At 43.9% G+C, this 21,288-nt stretch overlaps 1 protein-coding gene across 2 annotated transcripts in view; it reads left to right on the top strand.

The window, feature by feature from the left end:
- GADL1 (glutamate decarboxylase like 1) overlaps positions 1-21,288 on the top strand; it is a 134,821-nt gene that overhangs the window by 37,050 nt on the left and 76,483 nt on the right. For both annotated transcript variants that reach the window (XM_029071345.2, XM_029071346.1), the window contains exons 9-11: positions 1,265-1,381; positions 6,450-6,514; positions 6,763-6,844. In XM_029071345.2, the coding sequence (XP_028927178.1) occupies positions 1,265-1,381; positions 6,450-6,514; positions 6,763-6,844 (264 nt within the window). The remainder of the gene's footprint in view (positions 1-1,264; positions 1,382-6,449; positions 6,515-6,762; positions 6,845-21,288) is intronic.

Below are 21,288 nucleotides of genomic sequence, written 5' to 3'. Positions count from 1 at the left end.
GGCTTTCTCCCGAAACAGCTCCTAGCAGTACAAATGATGCAATGATCAGCTTTATTCATTCATTCAGTAGTGTTGATTGAGCACTAACTTTGTGCGGAGTACTGAACTAAGCGCTTGGAATGTACAATTAGGCAACAGATAGAGGCGATCCACTGACAGAAACTCTCTCAGCCATGACAAATTTCGAATTACCTGGCCCTGGCAATGTTAGACACCTCTTGTTGCAGCATCTGATCTGGAAGGTGCCGGAACTGCCTCCTGTTGAAGTTACTTTCAGATGCCCCTACACTGTCCGCTTTTCGGTTATTCCGTACTTCCGATTCCTCCATCATTCTCCCATTTCACCATAGGAGGATCATCAGTCTCTCGTTTGGATGATCGATTCTAAATAGGTGAAAAGTTCAGGCATCAAGATTTCCAATGGGGTACCCCAGATAAAAGCTGCCAGCCAACCTAGTGGTAATAAATCAGTTTAGGAAATGGTTTGGTGGCCGTAAAATAGCTAAAGAAGGAAATGCTAGAAGGCACGAAAGCAAAATGATGTCAAGGATGAAATAGAACTTTTTAGGATGAACATTTGTCAAGAAATGATCTTACCCCTTCCCCTCTACGGTCGTAGTCAAACCATCGTCATCACTCAACCTGGTGTCTTCTGCAAGCTTAAGCCCGCGATATAAGAAGCCTACTTCCAGTGAGAGTGTGGCTCAATGGAGAGAAAACGAAGCTGGGAATCGGAAGAACCAGGTTCTAGTTTTGTAGATCTTTCACCTGTCTCCTGGGTGCCTTTAGTCAAGCCACGACTTCTCTGTATCTCAGTTTTCTCATCTCTAAAATTAGGATAAATCCATATCCTACATGGAAACATTAGGGTAAAATACATATCTGAATTGTACATTCCAAGCGCTTAGTACAGTGCTCTGCACATAGTAAGCGCTCAATAAATAGTATTGAATGAATATTGAATGAATATCCTCCCTCCTTCTTAAACTGGGAAGGTGTAAGGGACAGAGACTGTATCTGATTTGATTATCTTATATCTAACACAGTGCTAAACCCCGTGCTTAGCACATAGTAAGTACTTAATCATACCTTTTTTCATTAGCCTCCCAAAAAACCCTAAAAGATATCGCCTTGAAAGAGACAATTGGGATTGTCTCTGGATTTATGATGCTTTTATAACTGCTAGTTCCTAGAGGAACAGTTTAACTACGATGGTGATATTTCTGCCCCTTTTATATGTTTCTGTTTGTGGATCATTTTACAGGGAGCAGCACCTTTTCTTGTCAGTGCTACTTCTGGCACAACCGTTCTGGGAGCATTTGATCCTCTGAATGAAATAGCAGATATCTGTGCAAAATACGGACTTTGGCTGCATGTGGATGTAAGTCAATTTGTTATATTCATATGTTTAAAGATTCTTTTCATTGCCTCTGGAAGAACTGTCGTTTCAGCTTCTCAGAGACAAAGAAACTAAGGATGGTGTTTCAGCTCTCTTCTCAATGTATTTTGAAAGAAAAGTAGTGAAGGAAATGAATTTTGCTCAAGTATTTCTCATTTCTGACGATAAGCGAAAGTCCAGGTTAAGGGAATTGAGAGGTTGGACTTCAGACTATAGAATCCCCTTCTTCTCCTATTTCCCTTCCATGGGTCTCCCTACCCCGTTTTCAAGGTTTTGGAAAAAAAGTTCTCAAAGTCTTGAAAAAACTTCCTCATTACCTGTCCTGCCCATTCTCACGCACAACAAAACAATAGGACAGTGAAAACAAGACTCTTTTGTAGAAAATGCAGCAGAATCATATGCATTGAGTCTCTTTCACCTCCAAAAAGGGCACCAGTTGACTCAGAATTCAATTCTTTTTAAATGTATTGTAAAAAAAAGAAGGCTGTTTCGATACAAATCTAGATGCGCACATATATACATACACACATGTATATAGATGTAATTTATACATATTAACTCGAAGGACTATATTTTGGAAAAATTGAAATCTCATTTGATTACAGAGGAATAACACTATGACTTTCAGTATTAATTTTTAGATGTTTCAATAGACCATGCCAATATTTCAAGCAGATCATTGTGGATATTTTAAATGAGATTTTTAGCAGTCAGTACATTTTTGTCTTCATTTATTAATTTATATTTTATAGATTTTTTTCAAAGGCAGTCAAGCTAAAAACCATACATTGTATTCAAAAAATGAAAACATGAAGTGAGTACTTTATAACTGCAGTTTAAAACTCCCTAACCCTCTGGAGTCATTAATATATATTTTGTTCTCACCAAGGGAACATCAAATATAGATTACATAGATTTAGATAAAGAGAGTAACTACAGGAGCTTCAAATTCAGGAATGATCTTCAAGATTCATGGGGTTTAGAGAGAAATGTAGCTCTTAAAAATGAATTAAAATCAATACTGACTAAGGTTTTTTTAAAGGTAGATTGAATGTTCTTTGTAAAATATTTTCCTTTGGAGAACATATCATGCAAATAAACTATTTTTTCCCATGAATTTTTAATATTGTGAAAAAATATTTTACTCTCAATGCAATATGCATGACACCTATAAAATAAAATTCTGCATGTCGGAACTTATTTGAATTTTAATTTATATTCTAAAGGTATTCCGTGAAAAAAACCTTACCATGGAGAAAAAACATAAAATTAGGGTTACATATGCATCCTTCACCGCATCAAACAAAAACTCCTCACCATCAGCTTTAAGGCGCTATCAACTGTCTCCCCTCTACCTATCCTCGCTCCTCTCCCGCTACAATCCAGCCCACACCCTTCACTCATCTGACGTCAACCTACTTACTGTGTGTGAATCGCATTTCTAATCCTTTCAACCTCTTGCTCGTGTACTGTCTCCTGTCTGGACTTCCCTCTGCCATCTTTATTACCAACATTATTATTATTGTTATTATCCTTATCTCATAGACCTCCACTTCACCTCATTTTCCAACACCGGCTAAATAATAATAATGGTATTTGTTAAGCGCTTACTTTGTGCCGAGCACTGTTCTAAGCACTGGGGTAGCTACAGGCTAATGAGGTTGTCCCACATGGGGCTCACAGGCTTCATCCCTGTTTTACAGATGAGGTCACTGAGGCCCAGAGAAGTTAAGTGACTTGCCCAAAGTCACACAGCTGATAAGTGGCAGAGATGGGTTTAGAACTCACGACTTCTGACTCCCAAGCCCGGGCTCTTTCCAATAAGTCACGGAGGTTGGCTAAAACCATGTCTTCTCCAGGAAGCCTTCCCTGAATTATCTCTCATCTCTCACCCTATTCTCCTCCCTTAGGCTGCATCAGGGCACTTAAATCCATGCCCCAAACCACCTTTGCCCCCCGCCACCCCCCAGTACATATGTAAATATCCTTCGACTTCTTGCTTCCTTTATCTGTCATTTATTTTATGCCCATTCCCCACGCCCCCCAAATTGTAAACTCCTTAAGGGCGGGGATTATAACTACCAACTTCTATTGTACTCGTTCAAGTTCTTAGTAGACTGCTCTGTACACAGAAAATGCTCAATAAACAGCATTGATTACTGACAAATTAAAATACAGTTTAGATTTCGTGGTTTAGATTAGATTTCTACTTGGTAAAATGTGGAGAGAATCTGTCCCAGTATATATTTAAAAAAATATTTTTGAAAAAATTTGTTACTATTATAACTCTTCCTTACTTCTAATAAACATTAACCTACTAGGACTTTCCAAGCGCTTAGTACAGAGCTCTGCACACAGTAAGTGCTCGATAAATACGATTGAATGAATAAATTCTGAGACAAACTGCTTGGCATATGCTTGGCTATTTAGTGCAGTTGGTTTCACCAAAGGCTTGTACTTCCTGGTCTCCCAGAGTTTCGTTTCTACTCATTCATTTCACTTTTTGAGAAAAGAACTTCATCTCATTCACTCAATGGGGGACTGACATAATTTTGATGATGATGATGTTGGTATCTGTTAAGCGCTTACTATGTGCAGAGCACTGTTCGAAGCACTGGGATAGATACAGGGTAATCAGGTTGTCCCATGTGAGGCTCACAGTTAATCCCCATTTTACAGTTGAGGTAACAGGCCCAGAGAAATGAAGTGACTTGCCCACGGTCACACAGCTGACAAGTGGCAGAGCTGGGATTCGAACCCATGACCTCTGACTCCCAAGCCCGGGCTCTTTCCACTGAGCCACGCTGCTTCTCTAATTTTTCAACTCAAGTCCTCAAGAGAATGAAAAAAGGGCAGAGGTGATTGGTGCACACTTCTCCACACATTTGCTTAGGCATTTTGATTTGATATTCCCTTGATTTCTGTATCTCTTGTGTGGGCTTTTTGCTTTCCGTGGTTACTTCTGATGAAAAGACTTTCAACTGGTGAATAAGCTGATAGTTAAGTGAGGGTGTCTCAGGGCACGGACCCTATAGATGGATTAACATTATGGCCTGAAAGAATAATTGTCAAATTCAGAGTTTTAACTAATTACCTGGGAGAAGAGGAATTTAGAAACTGAGAAAAATCTGGCCTGCTAAAATCCATCAATCAGTCGCCCTTATTGAGCATTTACTGGGTGCGGCACACTGTATTAAGCACTTGGAAGGGAACAATAATGTAGACATCATCTCTGCCCCCAGAGAGCTTAATCTAATGGAAAGCTAATATCTTTATCTGGTATCAGTATGGGCTATCAGAAAGTTGCCTTTACATGTCCTTAATGCCAATCCTTCAAGGACCCCAATTTTTTTAAAAAACAACCCAGAAACATTTTCAGGAAAAATGAATTGTGAGATTAGAGAAAGGAAATCATTCTCAATCATCCAGTGTGTTCCCTAGTCTCACTAGGAATCAGGTTGAACTGACAAAAGTCCTGCTTTCATCTGTGGCAGAAGCAGCTCTGAGACTCCAGGGAGCAATAGAGAAGCGGCGTGGCCTAGTGGAAGGAGCACGGGCTTGGGAGCCAGATGTCGTGGGTTCTAATTCCGTCTCTGCCGCTGGTCAGCTGTGTGACCTTAGGCGAGTCACTTAACTTCTCTGTGTCTCAGTTCCCTCGTCTGTAAAATGGGGATTAATAGTAATAATGTTGGTATTTGTTAAGCGCTTACTATGTGCCGAGCACTGTTCTAAGCGCTGGGGTAGACATAGGGGAATCAGGTTGTCCCACGTGGGGCTCACAGTCTTAATCCCCATTTTACAGATGAGGGAACTGAGGCACAGAGAAGTTAAGTGACTTGCCCAGAGTCACACAGCCGACAAGTGGCAGAGCTGGGATTCGAACTCATGAGCCCTGACTCCAAAGCCCGTGCTCTTTCCACTGAGCCACGCTGCTTCTCCAATTAAGACTGTGAGCCCCAAGTGGGACAATACCCCAGTTCTTAGAATAGTACTTGGCACGTAGTAAGCACTTAACAATTACCATCGTTAGTATTATTATTAAATCTGGATATAGAAGTGACTTGGCTGTTGTCATCAGGCTTTCACGATGAAAGTTAAGTTGCTATTAGCTTCGTAGGCATCGTTATTTCCAATAATGCCAACTAAATCCTCAAGACCCTATAGTAACTTTCCATCATTCTGATTAAACTGTAAACTTGTCGAGGAAGCATGTATTTTTACTTCTGCTCCGTGTTCCCAAGTGCCTTGTACGGCTCACGGCATCTATCAGGGATCCGGTAAATACCACTGATAATATATAGGTCTGCACAAATATTTCTATCCAAGAGCCCTCCCCAGCCCATTCTCCTGTTCACTGTCGGGCAAACTTTCTCATTGCCTCCCACATCAGATTGCCTAATTCCTTCTTTTACCTGGAGCAACACTTCCCTCCCAAAGTACCAACCCCCTGCCTGCCAGCAAGCATGGAGATTGTACTTCTTTCATGAAGCTTTCCTTGACTAAATGAAAGTGAGATGACAGTTTTTCAGCAGTTCATTCAGCATTCTCCATGTGACAAAATGTAGGCCCCACAGCTGGTGCATAATGCAACTTTATTTCAGGGACTTGATGTGTGTACCATTTTTCACTGTGTCTGAATGCCCTTTTGTATTTGTGCCATTTTTCACTGTGTCTGAATGACCTTTTGTATTTCTGTGTCTTTTCTGTCCAAGATTCTAAGTTCCTAGAGAGCAGGGGACTATTTGGGCCCAGTAGTGCCCAGTATGTATGTAGATGACAATACTTCCAAGATGATGATATTGGAGAATTAAAGAATGATTGCCAGCTGTGGACGGTAACCTCATTTATCAAGGGAATTTGGGTCATTGGCGTGCCCGCTCCACCCATTCATTTTACATAAGACATAAGCCATATAACTACTTCCTAAAGTATAATACCACTATTTAGAGTTCAGGGCTGAATAGGATTAGAGGCTATTCCTTTAGGGTGGCCTCTAAAGACCTTTCAGTATTTAAATAACCTTATTTTGGTTTTAAAAATATCTCTACAGGCATCTTGGGGTGGCTCAGCTTTGATGTCAAGGAAGCATCGCAAGCTTCTGAATGGCGTCCAAAGGTAATTGGAGTTTCACGGTTCACGGTTGGACTTTCACTTGGAAGGGACGATTCTTCAGATCCTGTGTTTCCGTATCTAGTGTAATGTTTAAAATGGAGGAGGAAGAAGTTTTGGAAAAGCTCCTCAAACACTCAGACCTCTAATTCGGGAGTTAATGCTAAATGTGAAAACTGCTGCTGATGTCCGTATTTTGGGAAGGAGGCTAATCGGATTTCACTCCCCACCCCTTTCTTTGCTTAATCCCACAGGGCTAACTCTGTAGCCTGGAATCCTCATAAAATGCTCATGGCCGGAATCCAATGCTGTGCTTTTCTGGTGAAAGACAAATCTGTGAGTTCTCCCCCCCCCCCCCCCAGCCCTTTTAATCACTGAGAAGCAGAAGGGACTGAAGTGTAACTCTGCGATGGGTTGTTGTTTTTTTTTTAATATTTTTCTGATTGGATGACATAAAATCAAATAAAGGGTCCTGAAAAGTGTTTATGGATTTAGAGGGGGGAAAGGAGGCCCAAATGAAAGATCAGCTGTCTTTTCAAAGGGTTTGATTTGGTTTATAGAGAATCTGATTGGTCACTGAAGAGGCAGGATCTGTAGAGCCAAGATTACTTGTATTGATATACATATATTCTAAAATGTGATTTTCAGCGTTATTAATATTTATTCCATTTAAATTTGAAGATATTAAGCTATCTTGAAACTTCCGCCCTCAGTGAAATTGAAGCAGATGTTTGTCTCATTAAGTGAAATGCTTAATTTGCTTAGCTGTGCTTTAATGGACCTATTTTATGGAAGGATGCTGACTGAATGTTGATTACTGAATCACCCTTTATTGAGGGACTGGATGCTTATGTTTAGTAATGGGAGCTTTCTGGGTTTCTGATTTCAACCAAAATCAAGTCCACTGTCAGACCTTATAATGACCATTCTTGGCAAATTACTCCGCCAAGTAGCCCAAGAGTGAGTATGAATAGAAAGGTCCAAATTTTTTCTCATTCCTAAATCTCCTAGGTTGGTTGAGAACTCTGCAGTTTCAGTCTTTGGAGCTTCCACTTTAGAAATCTTTGCAGCCAATACATTCATTTTCAATTAAAAAGGGGCTTTATTATCATTAAAATAGTAATGGATCTGTCCAAAACCCTGTAGTTGCAAAGATGTTTACATGACAGTGGTCTTTGGCATTTGACAGGATTTGGTGTTAGAATATCAGAATTAAGAGTTCTGTGAAATACAGAATTCACCCAAGCAAGAATTGTCCCTTAATGTTTAATTATACTGCTTTTCTGTGTGTCAGCTGAAACTCAAAATCTGTTCTTTCATCCGATGTTTATGTTTTTGGTGCTCTATTTTTCATTGTTCTGATCCACCTAGTCTGACCTTGCCGTAAAAGTGAGAAGCAGCGTGGCTTAAGGGAAAGAGCACGGGCTTGGGAGTCAGAGGTCTTGGGTTCTAATCCTGGCTCCACCTCTTGTCAGCTGTGTGACTTTGGGCAAGTCACTTAACTTTTCTGTGCCTCAGATGCCTCCTCTGTAAAATGGGGATTAAGATCATGAGCCCCACATGGGACAATCTGATAACCTTGTATCTATCCCAGTGCTTAGAACAGTGCTTGGCACATAGTAAGGGCTTAATAAATAAGATCAGACTACCCACTATAAACAACTAGAGTATTTGGCATTTGTTTTTTTGTTCTTTTTTTCATTTTTATATAGTAGTTGTTTCACACACCATGGTATTGACTCCCAGAAATGCCCAAGTGAAACTGCGGGGCCAAGTGGAAAGAACATGGGACCAGGAATCAGGAGATAAAGGTTTTAGTGTCTTTTCTGCCTTTGGCCTGCCACATTACTTTGGGCAAGTCCCTTTCTCTGTGACTGTTACCTCATCTGTCTAATGGGATAGGATATCTACCTCCTCGACCTCTCAGATTGTGAAGCCCAGGTAGGCCAGGGACTGGGTCTGATCGTGTGATATATACCTCAATACTTAGCAAAGTGCTTGGGGTAGAGTATGAAAATAAATTTTATTAATAACTTTTAAAAACAATGGTCTGTTTGAGGCACATCTGCCAGCTGCGTCAGAAATGGAGAGGCCTTGTCAGATCCTTTCCCCATCACCAGAAGTGAAAAAAACAGGGTCGTTTGCTAGGTTCAGTGGCGATCAGCCTTCGCTGTCTGCGACTGTGATGTTCAAGGATCAAAAAAGACTCTTTTCCTCCGGGGAAGTCGTTTGTTTCAACAGCCATCATTAGAAGTCTACTAGTCATGCAAGTGAAAGGTGCTATCCGCTGACGACTGCTGGAAGCATACTAACAAGAGAAGCAGCGTGGTCTAGTGGCCAGAGCACGGGCCTGGGAGGCAGAAGGACCTGGATTCTAATCCCGGCTCTGCCACTTGTCTGCTCTGTGACCTTGAGCAAGTCACTTCGCTTCTCTGTGCCTCAGTTACCTAATCTGTAAAATGGAGATTAAGACTGAGCCCTATGTGGGACAGGGACTGTGTCCAACCTGATTTAACTCAGACCCACCCTTTCCTCTCCATCCAAACTGCTGCCGTGCTGGTACGAGCTCTCATAATATCCCGACTGGATTATTGTGTCAGCCTCATCTCTGATCTCGCTTCCTCCTGTCTCTCCCCACTCCAGTCTATTCTTCATTCCGCTGCCCGGATCATCTTCCTACAGAAACGCTCTGGTCATGTCACTCCCCTCCTCAAAAACCTGCAGTGGCTGCCTATCAACCTTCGCACGAAACAAAAACTCCTCACTCTTGGCTTCGAAGCTCTCCATCCCCTTGCCCCCTCCTACCTCACCTCCCTTCTCTCTTTCTACTGCCCACCCCGCACGCTCCGCTCCTCTTACGCCCACCTCCTCGCGGTCCCCCGTTTGCGCCTGTCCCGCCGTCGACCCCGGCCCACGTCCTCCCGCCGTTCTGGAACGCCCTCCCTCCTCACCTCCTCCAAACTCACTCCCTTCCCCTCTTCAAAGCCCTAATGAGAGGTCACCTCCTCCAGGAGGCCTTCCCAGACTGAACTTCCCCCTTTCCCTCTGCTCCTCCTCCCCTCCCCATTCCCCCTTCTCCCGCCATCTGCTCTTCTCCCTTTCCCTCCCCTCAGCACTGTGCATATTTGTATATATTGTTTATTGCCCAATTGATTTTGTTCAATGATGTATGCATATCTATGATTCTATTTATCTTGATGATGTCTGCACCAGACTACTTGTTTTGTTTTGCTCTGTTTGGCTTTGCTGTCTGTCTCCCCTGTTTAGACTGTGAGCCCGTCATGAGCGGGGATGGTCTCTAGAGAAGTAGCATGGCTCAGTGGAAAGAGCACGGGCTTTGGAGTCAGAGATCATGGGTTTGAATCCCGGCTCTGCCACTTGTCAGCTGTGTGACTTTGGGCAAGTCACTTCACTTCTCTGTGCCTCAGTTACCTCATCTGTAAAATGGGGATTAAGACTGGGAGCCCCACGTGGGACAACCTGATTCCCCTGTGTCTACCCCAGTGCTTAGAACGGTGCTCTGCACATAGTAAGCGCTTAACAAATACCAACATTATGAGAAGCAGCGCGGCTAAGTGGAAAGAGCACGGGCTATGGAGTCGGAGGTCATGGGTTCGAATCCTGGCTCGGCCACTTGTCAGCTGTGTGACTTTGGGCAAGTCACTTAATTTCTTGGTGCCTCAGTTACCTCATCTGTAAAATGGAGATTAAGACCGTGAGCCCCACGTGGGACAACCTGATTCCCCTGTGTCTACCCCAGTGCTTAGAACAGTGCTCAGCACATAGTAAGCGCTTAACAAATACCAACATTATTATTATTATTATTATTATTTGTTGCTGGATTGTCCATTCCAAACACCTAGTCGAGTGCTCTGCACATAGTAAGCGCTCAATAAATACTTTTGAATGAACGAATGAACTTGTATCTTTTTCAGGGCTTAGTACAGTGCCTGGCGCGTATTAAGTGCTTAACAAATACTACACTTAGCGCTATTGTTATTCCTCTAATCAATTTACATTGGAAAGAAAGATGATTGTAGGGTCCCTATAACTGTGACAGTAATAGAGCCAAAGCGTAGCTTTCTCTAAAGAGGGAGGAAAGTGTTCAACTTGATTTAGAGCAGAAGCATTTTGACTTGGGAGAGAAAACAGTGAACACACTCTGCTCAAATCAATTACAGTCGTACTTCGGTGTTTGCAGTAGGTTTGAGCTGACAGAGTAGCTTGTGGAGCCAGAACGTCTAACGGAAAGTCAAGGTTTGAATTATGGTATAATTGGCAGGATTCCTCAAATGAGAAACTTTCTCTCCTCCACTTCCATTTAATTTTAATGAATAAATGGCAATTTGCCCACCTCGAGTTTTTAGCAAATAACCCTAGAGATAATTACTTTATAAAGAGCAAATTGAATTTTCCACCACCTGTGCCAACTTCCCAAATAGGAATAGAATAATTATTAGTAAACAAATGAGCAAAATTCAGTTTCCTCCGCCTCTTCCTGCCCCCATCACATAAACTGGACTCTCTCTTAGTGGAAGACAAACTATATCTTTTGACCCTTTTATGGATCTGACCCACAGGATTAAGCCCTAATGATTAGTAATGGATGGTAGAGGTTGCCCCTTTCTTTCTTTCACCTTATTGCCTTGTTGAGTTTTAGTCAGTGTTCTCGCGGTGAAATACCGTATTTACTCATCCGACTTTTCTGTTCAGAATTTTTCCGAGGTAAATTGTGCCAAACTTTACCCTTCTTTCCAAATATTAAATTGATTGCTTTTCAAGGATGTAACCTTAAAATGTCTTTGCTCCTACTTGCGTGGGGGAATAAAAAAATTCTCTCCCTTTCCCGCAATGTATTCTAGTTACACTGACCCCAGTGATCTCTCATTACTTCTCAATCGTACAGGGTGTTCCGTAGTCCCTCCAGGTGGCAGGTCGAGCTGACAAAAACCCCGCTTTCGTCTGGGTCAATAGCAGCTCTGAGACTCCAGGGAGCAATAGCAGCAGGATCGGGTAAGTTGGACCAACAGCAAAATGCAGCTCCAGCCACCGGTTCCCCCGTGTCTCCACTTCCACCCGCTCCGGAGAGAGAGACAGAGGGCTGCCTCGCGGCCAGAATGGCCAACCGATTAGAAATTCACGGACAAACTGGCAAAAATATGTTGTTTTGTTGTGATTTGTTGTAAGGTTTGTTGTGATCGTCAAGCCTGACAAGCATTTGGATATCTGTAAATGCTTAAGAAATTTTGCCCCCAAGCTTTAGAAGTTTAAAAAATGTTAAATTGGCTGGATGAAGCGAACGGTAAGTATGATAGTGACAATCGTTAAGCACTTGGAGCGTGCCGAGCACTGTTCTAAGACACTCAGGTTGGAGAAAAGTCCAGGTCCCATAAGGGATTCATCTTCTAAAGGAGGGAGAGAGCAGGTATTGTAATTTCCAGGTTTGATCATGGCAGCCCATTCTACTTCACTTATCATTGCAGTTTGCACTCATCTGCTGTTTAATTTCTTTTTATGGTATTTGTTAACACTTACTATATAACAGGCACTATACTAAATGCTGGGGTAGATATAGAATAATCATGTGGGATGGCCCACTTAGGGCTCACCGTCTTAACCCCCATTTTGCAGGTGAGGTAACTGGGGCACAGAGAAGTGCAGTGACTTACCCAAGGTCACACAGCAGACAGTGGTGCAGCCGGGATTAGCACCCAGGTCCTTCCGACTGACGGGCCTGAGCTCCGATAATAATAATAATTGTGGTATTAAATGCTTACTAGTGCCAAGCACTGTACTACAAGGTGATCAGGTTGGATACAGCTCCTGTTCCACATTGGGCTCCCAATCTCGATCCCCACTTTACAGATGAGGTAACTGAGGCCCAGAGAAGTAGAGTGCGTTGCCCAAGGTCACACAGCAGACAAGTGGAGGAGCTGAGACTAGAACCCAGGTCCTCTGATTCCAGGACCTGTGCTCTGTGTGGTAGGCCCCGCTGCTTCTCAATTTAATTAATTTAATTAATTTGCTACTGCAGGAGAAGTGGTCTTAATTTTGCTGCTGCTCTGGTAGCGGTGGATCTGTGGCCCAGGGGAAGGGGAGGACAAATTGAGATTGCTCCGTGGCCCTTGTGAATTAGAGGAAGTGGGGTCTGGGCGGTAGCAGTGACCATCGTATCGATAACACCGGGAATCACGTCTTTCGGAATTGGCCGAGTGTCTTCCCCCAGTTTTTATCTCCCGTAGATCTTGCCTAATTGAAGATTGCCTTCATTGATTACCCAACCGCTATTACTAATGTTATCGAAGGAGCCTATGGCATATATCAAAGAAGCAGCGCGGCTCAGTGGAAAGAGCCCGGGCTTGGGAGTCAGAGGTCATGGGTTCGAATCCCGGCTCTGCCACTCGTCAGCTGGGGGACTGTGGGCAAGTGACCTCAGTGACCTCATCTGGAAAATGGAGATGAAGATTGTGAGCCTCACGTGGGACAACCTGATCACCCTGTATCTACCCTAGCACTTAGAACAGTGTTCTGCACATAGTAAGCGATTAACAAATACAAACATTATGATATTGACATCAGATTGGGAAAATGACTAAGCACGACAACCAGCCTAGATTTTTCTGCCGTTCATGATTTGCACAGCCAATATTAGCCCCTCCTCATGGAACTGCAGAAATGGAACCTGTCTTCTCAGCTCTGAAACTGATAAAGACAGATAGAAGAAATAAAATGTGTGGTCTTGGCTGGAAGGTTTACTGGATGTCAGAAATGGTCCTGGAAAATTACAGCGGCAGGGATTGGTAGCTGGGCCCGCTGCAGTGTATGTTCACAAACAGAACCGCTCAATAGGCTAAGCGTGAATAATGAACTTACTGCTGAATATGTGGAAATTACATATTCAGTTTGAAAATTTGGAACCGTCTTTTCTAACATAAAATTAGGTCAGTAAAAAAGTTGGCAAGTCAGTAATATTTTATTAATCCCGATCAACCTAAAGGCCGGGCGCCTGCCGTGGGAATACTAGGGCGTCGGCAGATGAGGGTGGTTGTGCTCAGTCGTTGCTGTTTACCCTACCTTACTGCGTATTAGTCTGTGTGTTTGTGTGTTTGTGTGTGTGTATGTGTAGATACATTCCAAGCGCTTAGTCCAGTGCTCTGCACATATTAAGCGCTCAATAAATACTGTTGAATGAATGAATAAATGTGTATCCGTGAGTGGATTTGTGACTGTTGTTTTTGCGTATTTCTTGATTTTAACCTTCCTCTCCCTCCGTGTGCTTGGATCATTGGTATCATCCCGGTGGAAGCCCGGTTCCCTTTGAACCCTAGAAAATCTGAGCACTTAAAAAAAAAATTAAAGCCGGTGCTAAATACTGTCTGAAAGCAGGAAAATGAAAAGTGGTGAGAAATGCTAATATGTTTCTGGATTTCTCTTTCCATGAAAATTGAATTTGCCCAACAGATTTGGGAGTCACAGGTCACGGGTTTGAATCCCAGCTCTGCCACTTGTCAACTGTATGACTGTGGGCAAGTCACTTAACTTCTCTGTGCCTCAGTTCCCTCATCTGTAATTGGGGATTAAGACTGTGAGCCTCACGTAGGACAACCTGATTACCCTGTACCTACCTCAGGGCTTAGAACAGTACTCTGCACATAGTAAGCGCTTAACAAATACCAACATTATTATTATTATTGAGTTGGAATAAGAAAGCACTTGTAGATCTGTGAATGACTATGAGATGGGAGACAGGAATTTTACCATTAATTTTTCTATAGGTGCGCTCCCACATTAACTAGTCACTGCTTATGTGGGAGTAGGATTCAGGCTCTGCCCTGAAAGATTTTCGGAAAAGAGCTTTGGATTCTATAAAAAGGGAATCTGCACCCCACAGGAAAGCTGTCAAAAATTTACCGACACTCATGGGCCCCTTCTAGATTATAAGACTATTATAATGGGAAGCAGCGTGGCTCGGTGGAAAGAGCCTGGGCTTCGGAGTCAGAGGTCATGGGTTCGACTCCCGGCTCTGCCACTTGTCAGCTGTGTGACTGTGGGCCAAGTCACAACTTCTCTGTGCCTCAGTTACCTCATCTGTAAAATGGGGATTAACTGTGAGCCTCACATGGAACAGCCGGATTACCCTGTATCTACCCCAGCGCTTAACGAATACCAACATCATCATTATTATTATTATTATTATTATTGTTAGAGAAGGAAGAGGTCCGTACCCGTCTTTATCCCCAAATCTCCCTTGCACAATTTTCCTTATAGTGATCTTCATGTTAATTTATCACAAGCCGTATTAGATTCCCTTTCCTTGTCTGGTTAATCCTTGGAAATCAGAAATTGCTTGTGCCTTTTACCGTTTGCCACAGTAGTGCACAGGGTGGGGAGTCACTCTCCAGCAGCCCAGGACAATTTCTTATTTCTCCCTCCCCTCATACCATCAAAGAAAACTAAGACAAAAGGCAAATCTTGTGATGACCCTTTTCCGCCTATCCCTCCACCCCCCGGGGTAACTGGATTCGGTTCAGGCCAAGATGAAGGTTGCGCCAAAGAGGATTCTGGGGAAGGGCCGAAAACGTCGTGCAGATCTCGGTAGCGCAGAAGTCTCGAGAAAAACAGTACAATTTTTGTTTAGATTATTTTTGCTACTGTCTCGTGTCTAATCCTAGTCAGCTGTCTCTCTTTCTCCTGATAGTGGAATGCAGAATTTCAACAGACGGGGCAGTAGCGGAGCAACACAAGAAGAGGGTGAGGAAATTTTAAGAACGTGTAAAGGTCGTGTGCCTCAGATTTCCTGCCAAAGTTAGATTGCTCTTCATTTTACCTTTTTGTTCTTTGGATTATGCAGGTCAGTTTAAATGCGTCTTAAAGTTAAAAGTTAATGTAACATTAGCGGGAAATCTGAAACATGGGACCTTTCCCTGACCCTAAAATCTTCTCTCTCTCTGTTTCTCTGCTACTGTACCTACTGCTGAATTCTGTGCTACTGTTGGCTTGCTGAAGTGAGATTCAGATTGGGAATTGGCCCCAGAACGAGAAGGAAAGGGGAGGAAGAGGAGAAAGTACTGAATCAGTCTCCATGGCAGCTGGCGGAAGGAAGCTTCCCCCCTCAGCCTCTCCTACATTTTACTGTGCATGTGTCACGGGTAATGCAGTTCACCGCTATGCATTTTCCCTCGATATAATTCCTCACTTATCACCTGTCGAAGACAGATACCCCTGGTGTACAGTAGTGCAGATTGAACTCCGGATCTTCTGTTACAGAACTACAGGCGTTTTCATTTAGAGTACTGTCAGATTGGTTGTTACCCTCTCGGTATCAATATTGAAGACGGAAACGGAGAGAAGCGGAATGAAAATCCGAGTCCTTTCCGAGCCAGTGAAAATCATAAATTTTTCTCTAATAAACAGATTGCTTTCATCCTGTGAGATGACTTTCAATAAGTTGTAAAGTGTTTCATACCAACATTCTAGGACATCTGTCATTTAAAAAACTCATAATTGAAATCTGTGATAAGCCCTAGAACAAACATGCATAAATACTTGCTTCCCTGAAGGAAAATGCGTTTGGCTAGAGGAGATAGCCAGCAGAGGGATAATGTTTTCTAGTGGATGGAGGGACTGGAAATAATATATTTCATTCACATCGTGTGCCCCGTCTCTGTATGATTGTGAGAGTGCCCACAGTCTCTTGTGTGTTCATTTCACCTGTGAAGTATTAATTAAAATTGCTTCCGCTCTTTGACCTCTAGTGTGGGAAAGCACTATAAAAATAGACTGACCATAAAAGGTTTTAGTGGAAATCGGACACCGCCCACCTTCTGGCATGGCTCTTCTGAGACATTCTGATGTCTTGTCAGTTAAGAGGAAAGATGTTGGGGCCAGTTTGAGCCTCCCAAGTATTCCTGGGAGATGCAGTCCCCAAATATATAATCAAATCAATGCAAATGCCCTGAAGTCCAGGAACGTGTCCTGGGAATACAAGACCTAAGAACACCTATTTCGGCCGGAAGCTTGTCCTGCCTCTCACGGTCTCCATCTCTCTCACGGTCTCTGTCTCCTCTTTCCTCCCACTGTTTGCAATCCCCTAGCAGCTATTTTTCTGTCTAACATATTTTGAGGTCTGGGATCGGGTAGAATGACAAGGGTCGAGGACGGAAATGTGTTCAAGTGTCAGCTGTATATCCACAGCGATAGAACCCCTGAGAGGAGACTTACACCCTTAAGTGATAGGTGAAGAGAGAATGGTCTGGAGGGCACAGGATGAGATTCATTCGAGGCCCACCTGAGGGGTCTTGAGAAGCCGGGGAATCCTGCCAGTGTTTAAAATGCCGAAGGAACAATCGCAGCTTTGACGGGGCCGTAGAGGTCGTGAGTCCGGGAGGAAAAAATATTTACCCGCGTCAAACATTGAAGAAAGACGGCGTGAGATGAAATGGGTGTAGAAGCCCTTGAGTTTGGCCAAAGGAAGGTTTTTGATTACCTTAGAGGCATTCTGGTATACTGGTCAGAACCGAAGCGAGATCGAAGGAAGTCGAGGAAAAGAGATAAGCTGTGTATCCCTACTACCGCTGTTTACTGAGCTACATAGAGGTGGGAGGAGGAACATAAAACAGAAACTAGAAAGGAAAGTGTGGTCCAGAGATGGCTTTTTAAAAGACGGGACGATCGATAATAATCACTTGAGTTTCTTTAGCTGAAGTGCCCACATCAGTGGGCTCTCGTTCCTCGGCCAGGTGAAGAAGGGAGAAGTGAGTACTATTATCCTCATTAGAGATAAGATGACGGGGGCACAGAGAGGTTAGATGACCTGCCCAAGACCTAGCTAATGACTAGAATCAAGGGCTTCTGACACCACACGGTACTCTTTCCATTAAACTGTCTCCTTGAACATGGTTCAGTGCAGCCGGGAAGAGATTGATATTGAGGGAAAAAATGCAGGGATTGTGCAAGAGAAAGAATTATCCGTAGGGGAGGGGGACAACGGGTAGATGGGGGACGAGTTGTTCTGGAGGAAGACCAACAGGTTGTGATCACAGCTGGAAAGGGAGTGGGGAAAGATGAAAGACTGGAGCACTGTAAGCTCTCTGTGGGCAGGGAACACGTCTACCAATTCTTTCCTACTGTACTCTCCCGAGCACTTAGTACCGTGCTCGGCACACAGTAAGTGCTCAGCAAATACAATCGATTAACTGATGGGGCAGGTGGAGGGCAAGTTGGGAATGAGATAGAGTTCTGACTGGTGACCTTCGTATTTTCGGGAAAAGAAATTAATGAGAACACTGATATTAAGGAAGGATGAAGAAGAATGAAGTATGATCAATAAATTGTTCTTAGTTCATTTTCTTTTAATATCGATCGGTGCCATTTACATGCCCGCTTAAAGCAAAATCTCCTTTACGCAAGGTCGGGTGCTTACAGAACCCCTTGTTCAGGAAAATCCACACTCTACTACTCTCTGTTGACTGACTTGTGTTGTAGCCAGAAACACGCTCGCTGTCGTTTCTTCCGTCAGCTATAACCGACAAGATTAGTGTTGTTGGCAGAGTGCCCCCAAATTCTGCCCTTGTGTTTTGGGGTGTAAATTTGGACTTTACTCAGAGCACCTCTGTGAGACGAGGGTGACTCCAGCACCCATCAGAGGTTCAGCTTGGCCTGGAGAAAGTTGCAATCCTGGCTTCAGATTGTTTTCTCTCCCCCTAACCGGCAGGCTCACCGGAACCCGCTGTGTTCTCGGGGCTGGGCCCAGGCCTCCTGAGTATCGTGGCACCGTGAAGTGATTGGGACCTGGCCCGGCCTGGACTGGGCTCCCAATATGGTCCTAGTGGCCTTGGAACTGACCGAGGGCTGGGGATTCATTCATTCATTCATTCAATAGTATTTATTGAGTGCTTACTACTACTACTAATAATAATAATGTTGGTATTTGTTAAGCGCTTACTACGTGCAGAGCACTGTTCTAAACGCTGGGGTAGATACAGGGTAATCAGGTTGTCCCACGTGAGGCTCACAGTTAATCCCCATTTTACAGATGAGGGAACTGAGGCACAGAGAAGTGAAGTGACTCGCCCACAGTCACACAGCTGGCAAGTGGCAGAGCCGGGAGTCGAACTCATGACCTCTGACTCCGAAACCCAGGCTCTTTTCCACCGAGCCACGCTGCTTCCCATGCACTATGCACTATGTACTATGTGCAGAGCACTGTACTAAGCGCTTGGAATGTACAAATCGGTAACAGATAGAGACAGTCCCTGCCCTCTGACGGGCTTAAGGTCTAATCAGGGGAGACGGACAGATAAAAACAATAGCAGTAAATAGAATCAAGGGGATGAACATCTCATTAAAACAATAGCAAATAAATAGAATCAAGGTGATGTACGTCTCATTAACAAAATAAATAGGGTAATGAAAATATATACAGTTGAGCACCGAGTACAGTGCTGAGGGGAGGGGAAGGGAGAGGGGGAGGAGCAGAGGGAAAAGAGGGCTTAGCTGAGGAGAGGTGAAGTAGGGGTAGAGGGGGAGCAGAGGGAGCAGAGGGAAAAGGGGGAGCTCAGGCTGGGAAGGGGATCCGGTTGTGGCTTCAAGGAGAGTTCACTAGCAAGGAGGCTTTGGCAGAAAATCAGGGACAGCTTTAGAGTGGGGCTGGAGAGAGAGGTAGCTTGCCCCAGTTCCCTCATCTGTAAAATGGGGATGAAGACTGTGAGCCCTAGGTGGGACGACTTGATCGCCTTGTATCCCTCCAGTGCTTAGAACAGTGCTTTGCACGTAGTAAGCGCTTAACAAATGCGATTATTATTATTTTTACAGTGGAAAGAGCCCGGGCTTGGGAGTCAGAGTTCATGGGTTCGAATCCCGGCTCCGCCGCTTGCCAGCTGTGTGACTTTGGGCAAGTCACTTAACTTCTCTGTGCCTCAGTTACCTCATCTGTAAAATGGGGATTGAAACTGTGAGCCCCACGTGGGACAACCTGATCTCCTTGTATCCCCTAGCGCTTAGAACAGTGCTTTGCACATAGTAAGCGCTTAATAAATACCACCATTTATTCTCGATGAATTCCCAATCCTGGGCAGAGTCCATCTGAGATGGTAAGCGTCCAAGCTTAGCCTCAGCCCCAGCAGTATGTTTTTGAGCATTTCCCATTTCATCCCTAACTTTGCGTCCCAATCTGATTTCTTGGAGCTCTGTGGTCTATTTCCTGCCGGTAGTTGTTTCTGTAGAGGAAAGTTTGCACAACCAAAGCAACATGGAATCAGGATAATGGCGAAGGCACTGCCACTTGTAGAGAACTCTATATCGGGGTCGTCGATTGCTGTTTACTCAGGAGTGTGATCAAAGGCTTGTCTCAAAAACAAATCAGAACCAGATAAGTCCTTCGTATTAATGAGGAACAATTCTTAAATTAGCTGGTGTGTTTGAGAAACTATGTCCAGGAAACTCCTGCCTATCTGAAATCATCGTCCCACTTTTTATTTGTATTAAACCCTTTCTGCTCCGGGAGAGTTCATCACGTACCACCCTGACCCCGCAGCTGGAACTCTGCTCGGAGGGAGGCTAAAAATAACCCATCTTTGACCGGAGTCCAAAACTCAGGAGGTAGAAGGAAAGCTCAGATCCTATTGCCGACCCAATGATGAGTTCTGAGTCATCATCCTCCTTGGCGACTCCCTTCAGTCAGAAATTAAGAGCCAGGATTTCCACACCTTTACTACAGTGCCAGTTTCCAAGCAGAGGCCGAGCTGTTGTTAGTCCTTGTAAGCTCAGAGTCTGGGACCGTTGAGTAGGAAGGAAAGCCGGCGGTCCTGTTTCTGCCTCGTGGTTGGGGTCCGGGGTCCCGCCCACATCTTTTTAGCCTGGAAATGGAATCCAAGTTCGATATCTATTAAAAAGTAGTTATCCAAACGAAATATCCAAGAGTTTGGTGTTTTTTTTATGTGAACGGGGTTAAGGATTCCCTCCTAGATGGTTTTCCCCAAGTTTCATCGTGTACTGTATTACTATGTTTGCCTCCTGTGAGTATAGTCTTTTTATGTGAATAGGGTTCAAAAACTTTTTTTTTTTTAGATTTTATATCCAGTTTCATTCTGTTCCGAGTACTTTCTTTGCTTCTGAAGTGCAGTCGGGTTTCTGTTCCTTTTTAAAGAGCCCCGTCACCCCCATCGGGTCAGATTTGAAGATAATTTGTGGAAATGTCACCTCCCGTCTTGTCTCCGGGGCTAAGGACTCATTTCAGGGTAATGACTGTCTTGGTGGCTGGTGGTCGGTGCGCTCAGGTTTCTCTGCTTTCTGTCTGGCTGCTTGCCAGAAAATTCTAGATTTAGATAACGAGACGGTGGCTGACTCCTCTGTCAGGTGCTCATTTGAGGATGTTCTTTAAAGGTGCCCTGCATTTTGACGATGAGAAGCTTATGGCGTTGAGCTACGTAGGATTCCTCCTGAAAATCTTTCTGTATGTTAGTCGATTGCTGGCATTTATTCATTCAATCATATTTATTGAGCGCTTACTACGTACAGAGCACCGTACTAAGAGCTTATACCCGTGTTTCTAGGTGGTGCTTTTATTACCAGAGCACCTAACATTACTAGTTATTTATTCCTCACAACACCCCTGCGAGGTAGGGTTTAGGTGATATTACCCCCAATTTACAGCTGGGGAAACTGAGGTAAGGGGAGGTTAAGTGACTTGCCCAAGGCCACAGAGGGAACGCGTGTCAGAGCCGGGACTCGAACCCTTTATAATATCGCCAAGATCCGCCCTTTCCTCTCCACCCAAACGG

This window comes from Ornithorhynchus anatinus, chromosome 8 (assembly GCF_004115215.2).
Source record: "Ornithorhynchus anatinus isolate Pmale09 chromosome 8, mOrnAna1.pri.v4, whole genome shotgun sequence".
Lineage (NCBI taxonomy): Eukaryota > Metazoa > Chordata > Mammalia > Monotremata > Ornithorhynchidae > Ornithorhynchus > Ornithorhynchus anatinus.
The sequence above is the reverse complement of the archived record's forward strand: the minus strand, read 5'-3'. Positions and strand labels throughout refer to the sequence as shown.